General features: G+C 45.3%; 1 protein-coding gene across 1 annotated transcript in view; it reads right to left on the minus strand.

The window, feature by feature from the left end:
* DNAH8 (dynein axonemal heavy chain 8) overlaps positions 1–17,977 on the minus strand; it is a 622,089-nt gene that overhangs the window by 284,528 nt on the left and 319,584 nt on the right. The window contains exons 39-40 of the mRNA XM_040430275.1: positions 11,956–12,109; positions 11,702–11,865 (exon numbers count right to left, since the gene is read on the minus strand). Of these exons, the coding sequence (XP_040286209.1) occupies positions 11,702–11,865; positions 11,956–12,109 (318 nt within the window). The remainder of the gene's footprint in view (positions 1–11,701; positions 11,866–11,955; positions 12,110–17,977) is intronic.

The following is a 17,977-nucleotide window of genomic DNA, read 5'->3' on the forward strand; positions in this document are numbered from 1 at the left end:
GTACCACTTGGAACCGAACCCGAGTTCGGGAAATGGGTTTTTACAGTAGAAATTGATTTATGAAGTTATTATGCAAAGTCTCGCAAGACTTCGCAAAGTATTAACTTTGGCTCATCGGAGCCAATACATTCTAATACTGTACGGAGCTCCTGTTCCTGCTCTGTACAGTATTAGAACGAAGTTTTATGCGAATCGACTTCGGATGTTTAATCCGAAGTCGATTCGCTCATCCCTAGTCTTGACACACGGCAGGGTCCAAACATAAAGTTACACCCAGTGGCTTTCAGAACACAAAATTTGCTTGAAAATGTTTTAGGCCCCATTGCACATTTGTAATGGCATTGAGCTGCCAAAACAATAGACAACCCCCATAAATGACCCCATTTTGAAAACTAGACCCCCTAAGGTATTCATCTAGTGGCATAGGTAGCTTTTAGACCCCCTAGTTTTTTGTAGAAATTAATTCTAAGCAGATGAAAAATATATATTTTTCATTTTTTCCACAAAAGTGTCAATTTAAGTTATTTTTTTCTACAAAGCACATGAAAAAGAAGAAATACACCCCAAAATGTATCACCCCATTTCTTCTGTCTTCAGAAATATCCCCATTGTGGCCCTAATCTTATGTCTTGACAAACGGCAGGGCCCAAACATAAAGGAGACCCCGGGGCCTTTTAGATTGTTCTGCCCAGCTGGGTTTGAATTTAATTCTATTTCACGTCAGTTAGGGTTTACTATTGCTGTAGTTATTAGTTTGGTAATAGCTACTACACCTTCTTTTTCTGTTAATAAAGCTTACCGTATTTTTCGCCCTATAAGACGCACCGGCCCATAAGACGCACCTAGGTTTTTGGGGAGGAAAATAAGAAAAAATATATTTTTAACCAAAAGGTGTGCTTTTGGTGGGTTTGGAACTAATGGTGGTCTGTGGATGGCACTATTACTGGGGATCTGTGGATGGCACTTTTATGGGGGATCTGTGAAGGACAATGTTATGGGGGATCTGTGGATGACGCACTGTTATGGGGGGATCTGTGGATGACGCACTGTTATGGGGGGGGATCTGTGGATGACGCACTGTTACGGGGGGATCTGTGGATGACGCACTGTTACAGGGGGATCTGTGGATGACGCACTGTTACAGGGGGATCTGTGGATGACGCACTGTTACGGGGGGATCTGTGGATGACGCACTGTTACGGGGGGATCTGTGGATGATGCACTGTTACGGGGGGGGATCTGTGACGGACGCTGTTACAGGGGGGATCTGTGGCTGACACTGTTACAGGGGGGATCTGTGGCTGACACTGTTACAGGGGGGATCTGTGGCTGACACTGTTACAGGGGGGATCTGTGGCTGACACTGTTACAGGGTGGATCTGTGGCTGACACTGTTACAGGGGGATCTGTGGCTGACACTGTTACAGGGGGATCTGTGGCTGACACTGTTACAGGGAGGATCTGTGGCTGACACTGTTACAGGGGGATCTATGGCTGACACTGTTACAGGGGGGATCTGTGGGTGGCACTGCTATGTGGGATCTGTGGGTGGCACTGTTATGTGGGATCTGTGGGTGGCATCCACATACCCCCCAGCCCATAACAGTGCCATCCACAGACCCCCCACCCCTTAACAGTGCCATCCCCAGATGTTCCCCATAAACCTGTCATCCACAGATTCCCCCCCCCACACACCGCTCCAGTGCTGCAGTATACAAATATAAAATGTCTCATTCAATTAAAAGTGATTAAACATGCCCCCTCACTCCTAATATTACCGTACATCCTAACCGCTTCTGTACAACGCAGGCAGGCAGCCGGCGCGTCACTCACTGACGTCACGTACCTGCGCCGCCTACTTCATTCATAAAGTAGGCGGCGCAGGCAAGTGACATCAGGGAGTTACGCTGCCGCCAGCCCGGCCTGCCTGCATTCTACAGAACGGTTAGGGTGTATGGTAATATTAAAAGTGGGGGGGCATGTTTAATCATCTTTAATTGAATGAGACATTTTATATTTGTATAGTGCAGCACTGGAGCGGCGGGGCCGGAGTACAGTGACTGCTCCGCCCCGCCGCAATTGCCGGCCCACAGCTCCTCCTCCCAGTCCCTCCCTGCTCGCTCAAACATCGCAGCCTGCGATGTAAAAATGTCACCATTTTAGGGAAGGGGGGTGTCTTATGGGGCGAAAAATACAATATTGTATTATTGTATTGTGGGAGGTGCAAAGCATTGAGGCAGATTTCTAAAAAGGCATTTGCCTGTACATATGACTATGTCTCGCCAGCAAAGCAGTTGTCCCGCATTTCTGTCATTCTGATGCTGTTGTGAGCAGCGTTCTGGTCTGACATATAATTACTTATTGCAGAAAATAAAACTGAACTGTAGTAAAAGGCAACATGTCCAAGAAAACGGAGCAAAATGTCTCCAAATATGTTGCAAATTACAGTTTTTTTATAATATACAAGAACACTGATAGGGCTGTAATGACAAGCTGGCACTCAAGGACAGTGACTGGTGGTACAACATCTCTTTAGCCCCATCAATCCCTATATGAGACACAAACGTGCTAAGGGACACGGTGCACCATAACAGGGCCCTGCCCGGCAAGGTAGAAACTGCTATGCATACAATCAACCAGTCACCTACAGAATATATAAAAGGACAGTGTCCAGAACCATCTGTAGAAACAGTAATGGATCGCTAATTCCCAAAATAAAGACGTGTTGTGCGGTGTAAGAGGTACACAAAAAAAATTCTTAATACAGCCCTTAGTGTACTGGTGAGGAACAACTCAATCATTAGAGATCCTCCAAGTAAAAAAATATCATGCCAATATCATGATACAGTAATGTGAATGCAATTAACAGCTTTGTGAGGAGGGACATAGTCATAAAAAAATTTAATAATGAAAATTAAGAAAACAAATCAGAAAAGGTAAAATGTGTTCGAATGTCTGAAAAAAAAATTTGCTCCACTACCCATCCCAAAAAGATCCCTCCTCCCTGGAAAGCCCACAAACTAAATAGAAAATGAGAATAAATTGACTTCCTGAAAAGAAGCCCCCCTCCCACCCTATTTGGTATTAAATAAAATTAATAGTTAGCAACCGTATGGTACGTCTCAAACCAGAGGTAATTGCAGAGGCCTGGTTGTGATAGGCAACTGGAGCAGTAAAATCGGGTGTCCCTCCTCCTTCCATGTTTGCTACACACCCGGCATAGTTTCTGAGGATATGTCTTGCTGGCAGTGGCAGGGATGGGGTGAGGGAAGTGGCGTTCTGAAAGCCTTCGAACATCCTCAGATTCAAAGGCTTGCCCAGGTGCGGGGGACTCAAACAGGAGACTCTCAACCACCTTCTCCTGGAACTCGAGGAAGTTGAGGGTTCCTTTGGCCGTTTTAAATAAAACAAAACTATTATAGGTAGCAATCATTTTATACCAGGCCATGTTTTTTTGCTTCACCAGGTAGGGTTGAAGCATCTGGTCCGAGAGGTCTACATCTCCCATAAATTTATTATAATCTGTCACACAGGAGGGGGCGTGGCCTGGCGATGGCGGTGTGAGGACGCACGAGTGTGGAGCTCCCGCCGCAGGTCTGAGAAGCCAGGAGCTACTTACCTTCAGATGCTACTAAACCAGCTCATATGGTGCGCACACGCAAAGGGTCATTAGCGAGGGATCCCTCATCGAGATCTTCTGAAGAAAAAGGAGGGCTGAGGAAGTATTTTACCGTGGAGACGAGGGGAAACAAAACAGGCCGCAACCCGAACGCAGCTCCCTCCACGCCGGTGCACCGGAGCAACGACCTGGATACAGAGGTACCGCTGAGCCTGCAGGGGTCTCAAAACCGGGCCCAGGGCCGTTCCGTGGCCAACCGCTCTCCCGGCCCGCTTCAGACCAAGCAAGTTCAACTGTGTGACGGCACCACGAGGCAGATGCCATCTTGTGACGAGGCCTCACCTACTCGGCATAGCCACACTTCAACACTGTCATCTGGTGTAGTGGAGATGGCTGAGGGTGGGACCCCAAATGAAAGCTGGGACATAAAGGAGTATATTAAACTCCTACCTACTAAGCAAGAAATGGAGAAATATGTGGAGCGATTAGAGAACTCATACAAGCAGGAGTTATCTATGATCAAATCTAATGTGCGAGCTGTTGAAGAGAAACTAGAGGAAGTGGCGTCCATGCACGATCATACAGCTGCTCAGGTGGATGAGCTTATGATTCAAGGTGAAGTTAGAGATCGTCATATTGGTCATCTATACCGTCTTCACGATGATATTGAGAACCGTAACAGACGGAACAACATCAGAGTAAGGGGTCTCCCTGAGGCTACTAAGACGGAGGACTTGATACCCACATTACAAGGCCTGTTCAGCAACATCTTGGGAGAGCCTATCACTGACCGGTTGGAAATGGACAGGGCACACAGAGCTTTGGCCCCCGTCAGTTCAGACCCCTCTAGGCCTAGAGACGTGATCTGCCGCCTACACTTCTATGCAGTGAAAGAGGCTATAATGAAGAAGGCGCGTAACCTTTCTACAATTGATTTTGATGGAGCCACGCTTACGATTCTTCAAGATTTATCCAGGAACACCTTGGCCCAGAGGAGGGCACTAAAGCCGTTACTAGACCTCTTGAGGTCTAAGGATATTCCTTACTCTTGGGGGTTCCCATTTCAGTTAGTGGTCCGCAAAAATGGTCACCGTGTAGAGCTGCGGGATCCTGATGATCTAGATATGTTCCTGTCTGCACTTAATTTACCACCGATACATCTACCTGACTGGCAGGTCATTCCGGCTTTACCATCTCGGTCCTCAAGTGGGCATCACAGAAGAGCGGTTTCAGAGAAGACACAACCTCAGCATCCAGCGGGATCGCAAACCTGAGACTGAGACGTATAAGTATTTAGCTCTTTTGATATCTCAGGGACAGCCTCTGAAACAAGTGTTTATTAGGGGGGACTGAAAATGCATATGTCCAACATTAATATGTTTCACTTCTTTCCCTCTGATTATATTATTCTCATGCTTAGGGTTAACTTTTTTATAGTTTGCTTAAGCTTACAGAATTGGTTCATAGAGAGCTCAATGATATAGAAATGTTTACTAGATATTATGAGCTGTATGTGTTTGCTTCCATGTTCACTTTTTAGTTGTGGCTCTGGGCTCCTCAGCCCTGTGGCGGCTTCCTTGGTCCGTCATTGGAAGTCCGTCCCCTACTGTAACTCTCGTTCTATCTGGTATAGATCGAGACGGTCCCTCTACTTGGGATAGTTACCTGATTTTGTAACTCACCCCTGTTTGTCCCTTTTCCTTTTTCTTTCTTTTTCTCTTTCCTTTATCTCCCGGTCGGGATAGTTGGCGTTTGTCAGACCCCCTCAAGACGCAAAATATTCTTGGGGTGGTCTGTGTGAACCCCCAACTACTCTCCTCCCCCTCCATCATATATACAGCCTACAAGGTATAGTCTGTGTCTATCATCATGGTGGGACCGCCTAGAGTGAAATTGGCCTCTTTAAATGTTAGAGGTTTCAACATCCCAGAAAAGCGCTCGGGGGTTTTGTATGGCATGCACAGAGAGAGGGTGCAAATCCTGTTGTTGCAAGAAACACATTTCAAAAGTGAGCAAATCCCAAAGATTATGTCAAAACACTATACTTACTGGGCCCACAGCACTAACCCGGTCTCTAAGTCTAAAGGTGTTTCAATTGCTCTTCATAAATCATTGTCTTATACCTTTCTAGAGTCACAATTGGATCCACTGGGCCGGTTCCTGTTCCTGAAGATTCAAGTCCATGGGAGAGTGTACACCATTGGGAATCTATACCTGCCAAACACCAGACAGAGTAGAGCTCTATCAGGTATTCTCACTAAGTTAGATGCTTTTGCTGAGGGACTGGTGCTGCTGGGGGGTGACTTTAATATGATCATGGAGCCCGCTTTGGACTCCTCTTCTGGCAGGACTTCGGTTCCCTGGTCTACTATCACCAGAACCAAACACCTGCTACATGCTAAACAGCTAGTTGATGTTTGGAGGATACTTAATCCTAAAGATAAGGATTTCACTTACTTTTCCCCGGCGCACCAGTCCTACAGCAGAATAGATAGGTTCCTGATATCCCATCATGCGCTTTCCTTTTCTCCTAACTCACACATAGGTACTACTCTTTGGTCAGATCATGCACCAATATTCATGTCTCTAGAATTACCAGACCTAGTAGTTAAAGAATGGACATGGAGGCTAAATGAGTCTCTTTTGAGGGATAGTGTATGTAAAGCTGATCTGGAGTTAACGATTAGACAATTTATTGAAAACCACTCACTAGATGATACGGCCCTCCCCCTACAGTGGGAAGCATTGAAGTGTGTGTTGCGGGGCGTTTTGGTGAGCCATGGCGCTAGACTTAAAAGAGAAAAGGGGGTGAAGATTCGACAACTCTTAAGACAAATAGCTGACTTAGAGCAATCACATAAGCAATCATTGGATCCACACGTTCTTTCTGAGCTGACGTCGACCAGAGACCAACTTAAAGTGTTGTTATCTGCCTCTGTTTTTAGGAACATTGAGCGGTTTCGTAGCTATTTATTTGCACACTCCAACAAACCTGGGAAAGCGTTAGCACGCTATATACATCCTAGACAACAAGCTAGCTTTATTCCAAACATATTAGATACTAAGGGTACTCTGGTGCATCATCCCAGACAAATAGCTGAAACATTCAAGGAGTACTATGAGGGCCTATACAATGTCCGAGGACAATATGGGGACATGCCTGCAGAGGCGCGTGCTGAACGTATAAATACATATATAGAGGAGACGGCTCTCCCCACGATACCCATAGAAAAGGGAGCAGAAATTGAGGAGGATTTCTCAGAACAGGAGATGGGAGATGTCTTGAAGTCATTAAAGGGGGGCAAGAGTCCGGGTCCAGACGGTTTTACTGTACCCTTTTTTAAGGACTTTAGGGAGCTACTATTGCCTTTTCTTTTAAGAGTTTTCAATAGCATATCTCCTTCGTGTCCCTTCCCTAGACAGGCCCTGGAGGCTCATATAGTAGTAATTCCGAAGCCTAATAAAGATCCAAAGATTTGTACTAATTACCGGCCCATATCTCTGATCAACTGTGACATTAAAATTTACTCTAAACTCTTGGCGAATCGTCTTAATAGAATTCTCCCTGGTGTTATTCACGGCGACCAAGTAGGGTTTGTTCCCGGTAGGGAAGCCAGAGATAATACTATCCGCACGATTAACCTTATTTCTGGGGCTAAAAATGGGAAGGTTCCTCTCTGTCTATTTTCAGTCGACGCTGAAAAAGCGTTCGACAGAGTTAGTTGGGATTTTATGTTCGCATCGTTGAAGCAGATTGGTTTGGGCCCTACGGTAATAGGGAAAATTGGTGCCTTATACACGATCCCCACTGCCAGAGTGAGAACCAATGGTATGTTAGCCTCCTCTTTCTGTATAAAAAACGGGACTCGACAAGGATGTCCGCTCTCTCCCTTGCTGTATGTGATCACTATGGAACACCTGGCTAATGCGTTGCGAGCTAACCCAAATGTGACGGGCATACACGAAACTCTGGATTAAGATGGAGAGGGAGCTCTCCCCACTAGATTTGTCAGTGGCGCCATGGCTTACCAACCGCCCAGCTCAAGAGAATTGGCCTTTTCTGGTGAGACATTCAATGGCCTGCTGGGATCATTGGACCTCAAAATTTCAGATTTCCCATAAAAAAGGTCCCATGACCCCAATTATGAGTAACCCTGACTTCATAGCAGGGGAAAAGACATCCAATTTCCTAATTTGGCATAAATCCCAATACCCGAGGATTCGTGACGCTATGACGCAACAACGCTTGCGGGATTATGGGTCCCTAGTATCAGGTGATAGGCAGAATGGCTCCACATGGCTTGCATATGCTCAGATAAAGTCTTTCATACACAGTTTATTTGATCATAGGTCATGTCCTGACATGACGCCCTTTGATAATATCTATGTGAAACCTGGTGATAATTACAAGCTAATCTCACAGTTATATGGGATACTAATGGATAGTAGTAATCCTGATTTAGCCCCATTTTTTGGACGGTGGGAATCTGATCTACAGCTATCCTTATCAAAGGGGGATGTTCTGAAGGTGTGTACACTCTCTCATGGATTGTCTCTAGCTGCGCATGCAAAGGAGAAAAATTTCAAGATTTTATCTAGATGGTATTACTGTCCCTTGACTCTAAGTAAGATGTTTCCAAGTGTCTCTAACTTATGCTGGAGATGCAACTCAGCGGTGGGTTCAATGCTGCATATATGGTGGGAGTGCCCAATAATAAAGAAATTCTGGGACCAGATATTTCTCATCTGCAACAAATTCACAGGTAAAACGGTTCCCAATTCCCCTAAGATTGCTCTGCTATCGCTTATCCCTGGCTCTATAGCTAGTATCAAGAAGAATCCGATAAGGTTTTTTCTGATAGCAGCGCGTATGGTTATTCCGCGCCAATGGAAAAAGACGGAGGCTCCCTCTCTCTGTGCATGGGCGTCCGAGATCAGATGTCTTTTACGAATGGAAGAACTTACGATGATTTCACAGGGTACTGAGAGTATTTTTTATTGTAAGTGGAACTCTTTGATGGATTTTGTCCATTCTCCTGATTTCTCAAGGCTAATAGGGGAACTTAGCAACATAGAGGGGAGGTAGTGACATGGGGTATAATAGTTCTATTGCCTGTATCTAGCATTGTAGTCCTTGATGTTAACCGCTTGATAGTTTACACAACGCATATAGACTCTATTTTCCTTTTTGGACACACAAACATGTATGGTCCCCTTTCCTCTCCCCCCCCCCCCCCCCCCTTGTTTTCTTGTTTCTTTCCTTTTCTTTCTTTTCTTTTAGCATGGGCTTGTACTGGGAGGTAGTTTATCCCTAACTGGCACTAGTATAGTATCTCCCTTGATTTGTGTAGGGTCTATGAGGGTGAGAAACGAGATCAACAATCTGCTATATGATAAGAATATGGCAAAGTATCTGTGTATGTTATTCTTGCTTTCTAATACTATGTAAGTATAGATACCATTTGTTATTACTGACTGTTTTTGACAATATGGATCCTGCGTGATCCTTTCTACTATTCTATAATAGTGTCATTTATTGCTTATGTACTTTTTGTTTGAAATCGACACCTTATGAAAATAATAAAGTGAAGTAAACATAATCTGTCACACAGACCGGTTTGTGTTTTTCCGCAGTAACCCCCCTCTCCCTAACTGCCACTGTGGTGTCTGCATGCACGGTGGTGAGCATGTAGACATGTCCATCTACTTCACTGCAAGCAGCTGGTCACTTGCAAGGGCGAATGATGTTCCTCTCTCCAAAGGCTTGGACACCAGCGGTTGTGGGTCTCCCACTCTATTTTTACGGACTGTCCCACAAGCCCCTGTGTTTGCAGCATAGAGTGATTTACAAAGGGGTATGCTGGTATAAAAATCATCAGTATACACGTGGTACCCTTTGTGCAGGAATGGCGCCAATAGATCTCACACAATTCTTCCCGATGTCCCAATATTTTCAGGGCAGCCTGTGGGGTTAAAGGGATTCTGTCACCACATTTTATCCCCTACAGTAAAACATAGCTACATGTAGGTCTCCCTGAGCTGTATAAAATGATGCCCTTATTAACTAATTGTCTTGATTGTCTTCTTTATAAAATCGATTTTAGTGATATGCTAATGACTTACATAAGGTGCCCAAGGGGATGTCCTTTCCTAACTTGGTGCCCAGCTGCACCCCTCGGTCCGGTGCCCAGCGCTGCCTTCCTGAGTCCAGCGCTGCCTCTAATATAATATATTCAACAGCCGGCGCGCTGACGTAATCCTTGAGCCTGTTTGAAATCGTGCGCACTACACAGTGTAGTCTGCACCCATGTGGACTACAGGTAATGGCATCGTTGAGCGAAGTGCGCACTTTGCTCGACGATGCCATTACCAAGTAGCAGGAATCCACGAAGGGACCGGAACGCTGGGTGGCGAATGAGATGAGGTGGCGAATTTTACCACCATAGGGCTATGGGGTCTGGGGATGGAAGCGGAGCTAGAGTCCCCGCTATCGGAAAATATTTCCGCCTCTGAAGCGGTGTCGGATTCAGAGTTTTCAGAGCATAGAAACTCATATGCCTGCTCTGCACTGAATAATCTTCAAGCCATTTTATTTACTAAAAAGCTCAGAAAGAAAAAATATTATTATATATATATCCCACCCTAAAAATGCAAAAAAAGTTTTCACTAGCGTCAGTAGCAGTACGTCCACTGACCGACAATTATGGACGGACCCTAATAGATGCCCACTGACTGACTAACAGATGGACAGTGACAGTTGGCCTCTGACCGCCATTGACAGACGGACAGTGACAGATGGCCTCTGACCGCCAGTGACAGACGGACAGTGACAGTTGGCCTCTGACCGCCAGTAACAGACGGCCTCTGACCGTCAGTGACAGATGACCTCTGACCGTCAGTGACAGACGGACAGTGACAGATGGCCTCTGACTGCCAGTAACAGACGGACACACGGTCCCTAATGAAAGTAACTGACCAGCCCTAATGACGGATGCCCACTGACCGCCAGTTACGGACAGACAGTTTATAAGTTGATTTTTTTTTTTTTCACAGTAAATCACACAGCCAGGACAGAAGTCTGATCTCTCTCTCCTCACAGAACAACTGCACTGAGGGGAGAGAGAAGCACAGCCCATGTCCTGGCTGTGTTTAGTAAATATAATGGATGTGATCTCCATGATAGGTTTATCATGGAGACCATATGATCAGGGACCAATAGTAATGGTCACTGATGGTTACTGTGCTGAAGGCAGATCCTCAGCACAGTAACTAATGTGCATGTCTGCGCCATTTTGTAATTTTTTTAAATTTAATGTTATTAGGGAGGTCTCCTGCCCTATGGGGTGCTGTGGGATCCGTTCGGGGCATAATTCAAAACTCTCTCTCCTCTGGTGAGGAGAGAGAACCTGTGCAGGGGCGGCGGGGGCTTATAGTGTGCACATGCGCCGCCGCCATCTTTCTTGAGGTCACGGGGGGCGGTGAGAATCGGGACACAGCTTTCCCTTATGGGGAAGCTGGGGAACCCGATCCTTGCACCAGAGACTTGAGGGAGAAAGTTTACTGCCGGCAGCCAGCATTTTCGGTAATCGCCATGATACACTGTATCATGGCAATCACTTGATCAGAGAGGGCTTGTCATGGTCTCTGATCACTGCCCCCAGCCCTAAGCTACCTCCAGCAGCTGCGGGCAGGGAACTCCTGCGCTTTTTTGTAGTGCTAGCTTGGGCTGAATTGCCGCCGTAAAAAGGAGGTGCTCCAGCCCAAGGCCCCTTAGTGACTGCCATAAAAAACACGTATGGGTGGTCACTAAGGGGTTACATTTTTTATACCTTTAATGTATGTATTCGATTCAAAAGAACAAGGGAGTATGATCCCAAAAAGGCTTGTAAAAAATCAAATGTTCTGATTATAATTGTAAATGTCAATAAAAAAGATTAAAAAAATAAATCTCTAGAGCACGGTCAGCTTGTATTTGCACACATGTGAACCAGGTGCCTATTAGAGATGCTGGACTACAGCAGTCATCAGGCATGTACTGCTGTGGGAGAGCCTAGAGGAGAGTCATCCTCCTACATGCCATACCCTGTGAGTGACTTCTGACAGATCTGCAGCTGTTCATGTAGATGAGGAAGAAGCTGGATCAAGGTTTCATCCCCAGCGCAGCACTGAATTACGTTGCCTTTGTCACGAGCTCGCTGCATTAGCTTCACCCAGGTCTTGTCTATGTTCTTGAACCGTTTGGCCTCCTACATGACAATAAAAGACTTTTATCTGTATCTTCACCAGCAGGGGCTTATAGTTCCTATAGTAGAGGAGTGTAACACAAGGCCTCTCACCTGAGGTAACTGACTTGCTATATCTTCAGAAACAAAAACAGCATCCAGGTAAATCCAGAGAGTCTGAACCAGCAACCACTCCTCTAGGATGTCGGAGGATATGCTCAGCTTGTGGATCCAGCTCTGAATGGTCTGTTTAAAAGGTTCATTATATCTAGAATATCAAAGGGGACAAATATTATGGGGACAAATCTGAACACAAGAAAGGATCTATTAAATCCTCCCTGACAGGAGAGTATTTCATATTCGCACAAGCATTCATGTGTCCTGTTATCATACAAATAATGTATTCTAGAGAGTATCCACCGAGCTTGAAAAGAAACATGCAGCCTCCATGTTTCCTTCCATGTGTATTCTGGCTAGGCAGTCAGAGAAAAAGAAGAAACTGTGCCCCAATACAATACTTTCAATAATCACTATGAAGACCTGGGTACTTGGTAAGCATATATACAGTGCTTTGAAAAAGTATTTATACCTCTTGAACTTTGCCACATTTTTTCACGTTACACCCACAACAAATGTATTTTATTGGGATTTTATGTGATTGACCAACACAAAGTACAAGTCTGTGTGAAGTGGAAAGAAAATGATACAAGGTTTTCACAATTTGTAATAAATAAAAATCTGGACAGTGCAGAATGCATTTGTATTCAGCCCCCTGAGTCAATACTTTGTAGGACCACCTTTTGTTGCAGTTACAGCTGTAAGTCTTTTGGGGTCTGTCTCCACCAGCTTTGCACATCAAGGGGCTGAAATTTTTTCCCATTCTTTGCAGAAGAGCTCGCGCTCAGTCAGATTGGATGGAAAGCGTCTGTAAACAGCAATTCTTAAGTCCTGCCACAGATTCTCAATGGGATTTAGGTCTGGACGGTGACTGGGCCGCTCTAACACATGAATAGGCTTTGATCTAAACCCTTCCATTGTAGCTCTGGCTGGATGTTGAGGGTCGTCCTGCTGGAAGGTGAACCCCCGTCACAGTCTCAAGTCTTTTGCAGCCTCTACCAGGTTTACCTCCATTGCTCTGTATTTAGCTCAATCCATCTTGCCATCACCTCTGACCAGCTTCCCTGTCCCAGCTGAAGAAAAGCCTCCCCCAGCATGATGCTGCCTCCTCCATGTCTCACAATGGGGATGGTGAGTTCAGGGAGATGTGCAGGGTTAGTTTTCTATCACACATAGCATTTTGCATTTAGGCCAAAAAAGTTACACTTTGGTCTCATTCGACCAGGGCACCTTCTTCCACATGTGTGCCGTGTCCCCTACATGGCTTGTGGCAAACTGCAGATGGGACTTCTTATGGCTGCTTTCAGAAATGCTTTCTTCTTGCCATTCTTTCATAAAGGTCAGATTTGTGAAGGACACGACTAATAGTTGTCCTGCGGACAGATTCTCCCACCTGAGCTGTGGCTCTCTGCAGCTCCTCCACAGTAACCATAAGCCCCTTGGCTGCTTCTCTAATTAGTGCTCTCCTTGCCTGGGCTGTCAGTTTAGGTGGACGGCCATGTCTTGGTAGGTTTGCAGTTGTGCCATACTCCTTCCTTTTTTGGATGATGGATTGAACAGTGCCCCGTGAGATGTTCAGAGCTTGGGAAATTTTTTTTATATCGTCAACCAAAAGAGGGGGAACTAATTTTTAAAACATAACTTTCATTAAAACCGTTAAAACAATGTAAATATACCAAAGTAATAAATATGCCTTGTCTTCTAGTGTGTCACTGAGAAATGTCACCGAACAAATACAATTATGCTGCTTGTGTCCGGATGGTGGATTCTGGGCATCAGGTAAAAAAAAAGAACATAAATAGCCTTACCAGATCAGTTTTCTAACATATCCACAGATCTGGGAATACGATTTTCTTTTTTCAGAGCAATATCTTCAACATTATCATTAAACAGACAATAAGTGCCTATGAGAAGATACTCCTCTTCTTCTACAGGCACAACAACAGAATAAATCAGCCTGTCCGTCTCTACAAAAGGCTTTGTTACACATATGTCAACATCACGTGTTCACTGCTCCTATAAAATCAGTATCCAGAATTGTGGTGTCTTACACTCAGTTAATAAAATAACACATTGAAGTACCCCTTATCCTTCAATGCCCCTGAATCCCGAAATATCAGGCTCTCAGGATGACTTTTTCTAGCTTAGATACAGTCGCTTTCTAATAATGTGACCCGGCCCAGTGGTGGCTGTAATCTGCATCCTGTGACAAAAACAGCAACTCCTGTATCAATTTAAAAAAATCCTTCCCCCACATGTTCAATACCCTTCACTCCAGCAGCGTCCATGTCCTCAAAGAGACCATCAGCTAAAAATCTCACTCTCATGCCTCCCAGTTCCCGCCTGACAGAAGAATAAGACTGAGAAATAGTAATGCACGTGCTTACAGAATTACCAGTCTCATCAGGACACCACACTGACCACAACAAAGAGGACTGACAGCTAGATGGTTACTTCTGAATTCGGTTGCACTGCCGATACTGTCTGGGATCAATATTTAACTCCTTTAGCTGTATAAAATCATAATTTCCTTATCTCTAAATTTTAACTATATGTGGAGGACCTGACTACATTCAGAGCATTCTTTACATAACTAGGAGCAAATTTACTATAAATATCCCTACCCGTTGTTTCACTAAATTTTTGGGGGTCCCTGAGAGGGAGTAAATGCAAACACTTTGTTTGAGACGACATAGTCCTTAAATTGGTTAAAATAGCCTAGATAACATCATTAATAGTTTTGGCATTTTATAAAACCCCTTATTTATATGTCCCATCTAAGGGTACTTTCACTCTAGCGTTTTTCTTTTCCGGCATAGAGTTCCGTCACAGGGGCTCTATACCAGAACTGATCAGTTTTATCCCCATGCATTCTGAATGTAGAGCAATCCGTTCAGGATGCATCAGGATGTCTTCAGTTCAGTCTTTTTGACTCTTCAGGACGGAGATAATACCGCAGCATGCTACTGTTTTATCTCCGGCCAAAAAAATGGAACATTTGCCTGAATGCTGGATCCGGCATTTTTTTCCATAGGAATGTATTAGTGCCGGATCCGGCATTCAAATTGCCACATCGACGGACCTTTAAAAATGTGGGAAAAAAATTAAATACCGGATCCGTTTTGCCGGATGACACCGTAAAAACGGATCCGGTATTGCAATGCTTTTTTCTGACTGATCAGGAATTTTTCAGACTGATCAGGCATTTTTCAGACTGATCAGGATCCTGATAAGTCTGAAAAATGCCTGATCAGTCAAAAAAAATGACATGTGTTTGCATACAGTTTGCCTGCCGGAATCAAACAACGCAAGTGTGAAAGTACCCTTAAGGAACTTTTCTCACAAATTGTTCCCTCATAGCTTATCTGTCTCCCTGATCCATTGATTCCTAGGATTTATCAAAAACTAAACACCAGGCTGATACCCATTTTGAGGCTTCATTTCTCAAATCACCCCCCTTGTCTATCCTAAAGGTTTCTAACAAATCTGGAGTTGGTTTTCTCCCCCTCCAGCTTCTGAGAGATGACAAACTTAATTCTCTCCCTGGGCTCAGTTAAATCAGTCCCATTTTGTTGCTGTGTCTTAAAATATGTGACAAGAGTATTCCGCAGAAAAGTACCGTCTTGCCTCCTTTCCCGAACCAACTTGAAATTTGGTCAACCAAGCCTCAAAATTGAGCACATTTTGAAACACACATTTTGCCTCTTCCCATTTCAGTAAAAATTTAAGATATTAAGGTGCAACAGAGCAGGAACCTGTGAACTGTGACTGTGGAGATATGATCTGACTCAAAATCTATAGGGAACATCTCTTCCCCTACATACTGTTCTAACTCTTTTTGTAATACTTCTAGATTCTTAATAATATGATGCTGCTTATCAGCATGATGTCTTATCCATTTTTCCAGTTGCTTCTGCTTTTTCTAAGTCTATCCATTACAGTAAATAATTCTCCATATACTGTTTCCTCGCCTCCTGCACCTCTTAAATCTGCAATTTGCAAATCTGCAATGGGGGGCGGGCGAGCTCTGCCCCCAAGCCACAACAATAGGGGCCTTGAGTCCTCAGCACAGACCTCCACAAGAGGTCATACGTCCTCCGGACCCCCCGCACCGAGGCACGCTTCGCGACTTCGTCCTCAGGACAGAGCGCTCTGCCATCTTTCCCGCCCGACCTGGATGCACCTGCAGAAGCGCTCCCTCAGTGCTGCAGGGAAGGACGGGACCGCAAGACACCAAGCACTCCGGCTGCACAGGAGCCCCCAGCACCAGCTAACGTGGCCACAGAGACCTGCCAGCCTCCAGCCTCTCCACCGCCTGGACATGGACCCAGCAGGAAGCTCTCGATCCCAAGATGGCGCCTGCATGTGCCGAACTACAGACAGCGGGGGAGCCCCCCTCTCAGGTCAGTGCCCAGTGGCGTTCCTCTGACCCCCCTCAGCCATGCTCCCCCCCCGCTCTCTCTACCTGCAGAAGGGGACCCCCAAATGTGCCCAATGTTGTGGCAGTATCCTCTGCCCCTATCTCCTCACTGGAACTTGAGGATGACATAGGGGATACCCCCTCCATGCACTGGTACGCTGCCCCCACCCCTGCACACTCCCCATACTCTGACCACGGCACCTATACTGGTCCCCCCCCATGGACTGGGCTTCTATGCTCTCCCAGCTGCCTACTAAAGGCGACTTCCAGGCTCTGGTTACAGAGATCACCGCAACATACTGCTCTGAAATCTCCACGGTTCGGCGCGACCTACACTCTATTGCCACCTGAGTGGAGACCCTAGAGAAAGATCACGAAGTTACATGGTCTTGTGTCTCTCAACTCCATACCTCAGTGTCCTCACAAATCGCAGGGCTTCGCGAGTTGCAGCTTCATATGACTTAGACAATCGTGGGAGGAGGAATAATATCAGAATCCGTGGTCTGCCAGATCCTCCAGGGGAGGAGGACATACAGGGAATCCTGGACACGCTCTTCAACAAAATTATGGGGGATCCCCCGTCTCATACCACTAAGCTGGACAGGGCCCACAGAGCCCTCCGACCCAAAGGATCTACCCCTTCCTCAGGAGCAAGTACAAGGTAACAGGTAGAACAAGCTAGCATACATATATATACCCCCCATAAGTGAGGGAAAGAACAAACAAATGAACATGCTTCCGAATACAGTGGTGTGAGCGCCTCCTAGGCCGAAAACCGAAAGTGTCCCGACGTCACATCCGCCCGCTCATGGAACGCATACTGCGTTCCACAGCGGCCGGACGCGTAGGAGGGGCCAGAACTATCTCCAGGATGTCATATCCTGCCCGCTGGTGGAACGCAAAAGTGTGCTCCACAGCGGCCGGACGTGCCCCGGAGCGGTGTTACAGGCGGAGCGCAGAATGCACTTCACCAAGGGATCTCGCAATTATTTAGGGGCTGATGTGCTCAAATATAGGAAACCAATATATGGAAACGATCTTACTAAACTAATCAGGAATGACCTTGTATAAAAGAAGTAATCATAGAGGGGAGCACAATATCATTAGACTAAAAGGAACTATATACTTTAATTACATAATATAAATATAACTAGTTATAGAAAGAAAAAAAAAATATACATATATATATATATATATATATATATATATATATATATATAGTACAGACCAAAAGTTTGGACACACGTTCTCATTCAAAGAGTTTTCTTTATTTTCATGACTATAAAGGCATCAAAACTATGAATTAACACATGTGGAATTATATACATAACAAACAAGTGTGAAACAACTGAAAATATGTCATATTTTAGGTTCTTCAAAGTAGCCACCTTTTGCTTTGATTACTGCTTTGCACACTCTTGGCATTCTCTTGATGAGCTTCAAGAGGTAGTCCCCTGAAATGGTCTTCCAACAGTCCTGAAGGAGTTCCCAGAGATGCTTAGCACTTGTTGGCCCTTTTGCCTTCACTCTGCGGTCCAGCTCACCCCAAACCATCTCCATTGGGTTCAGGTCCGGTGACTGTGGAGGCCAGGTCATCTG

Source organism: Bufo bufo, chromosome 4 (genome assembly GCF_905171765.1).
Source record: "Bufo bufo chromosome 4, aBufBuf1.1, whole genome shotgun sequence".
NCBI classification, from domain to species: Eukaryota; Metazoa; Chordata; class Amphibia; order Anura; family Bufonidae; genus Bufo; species Bufo bufo.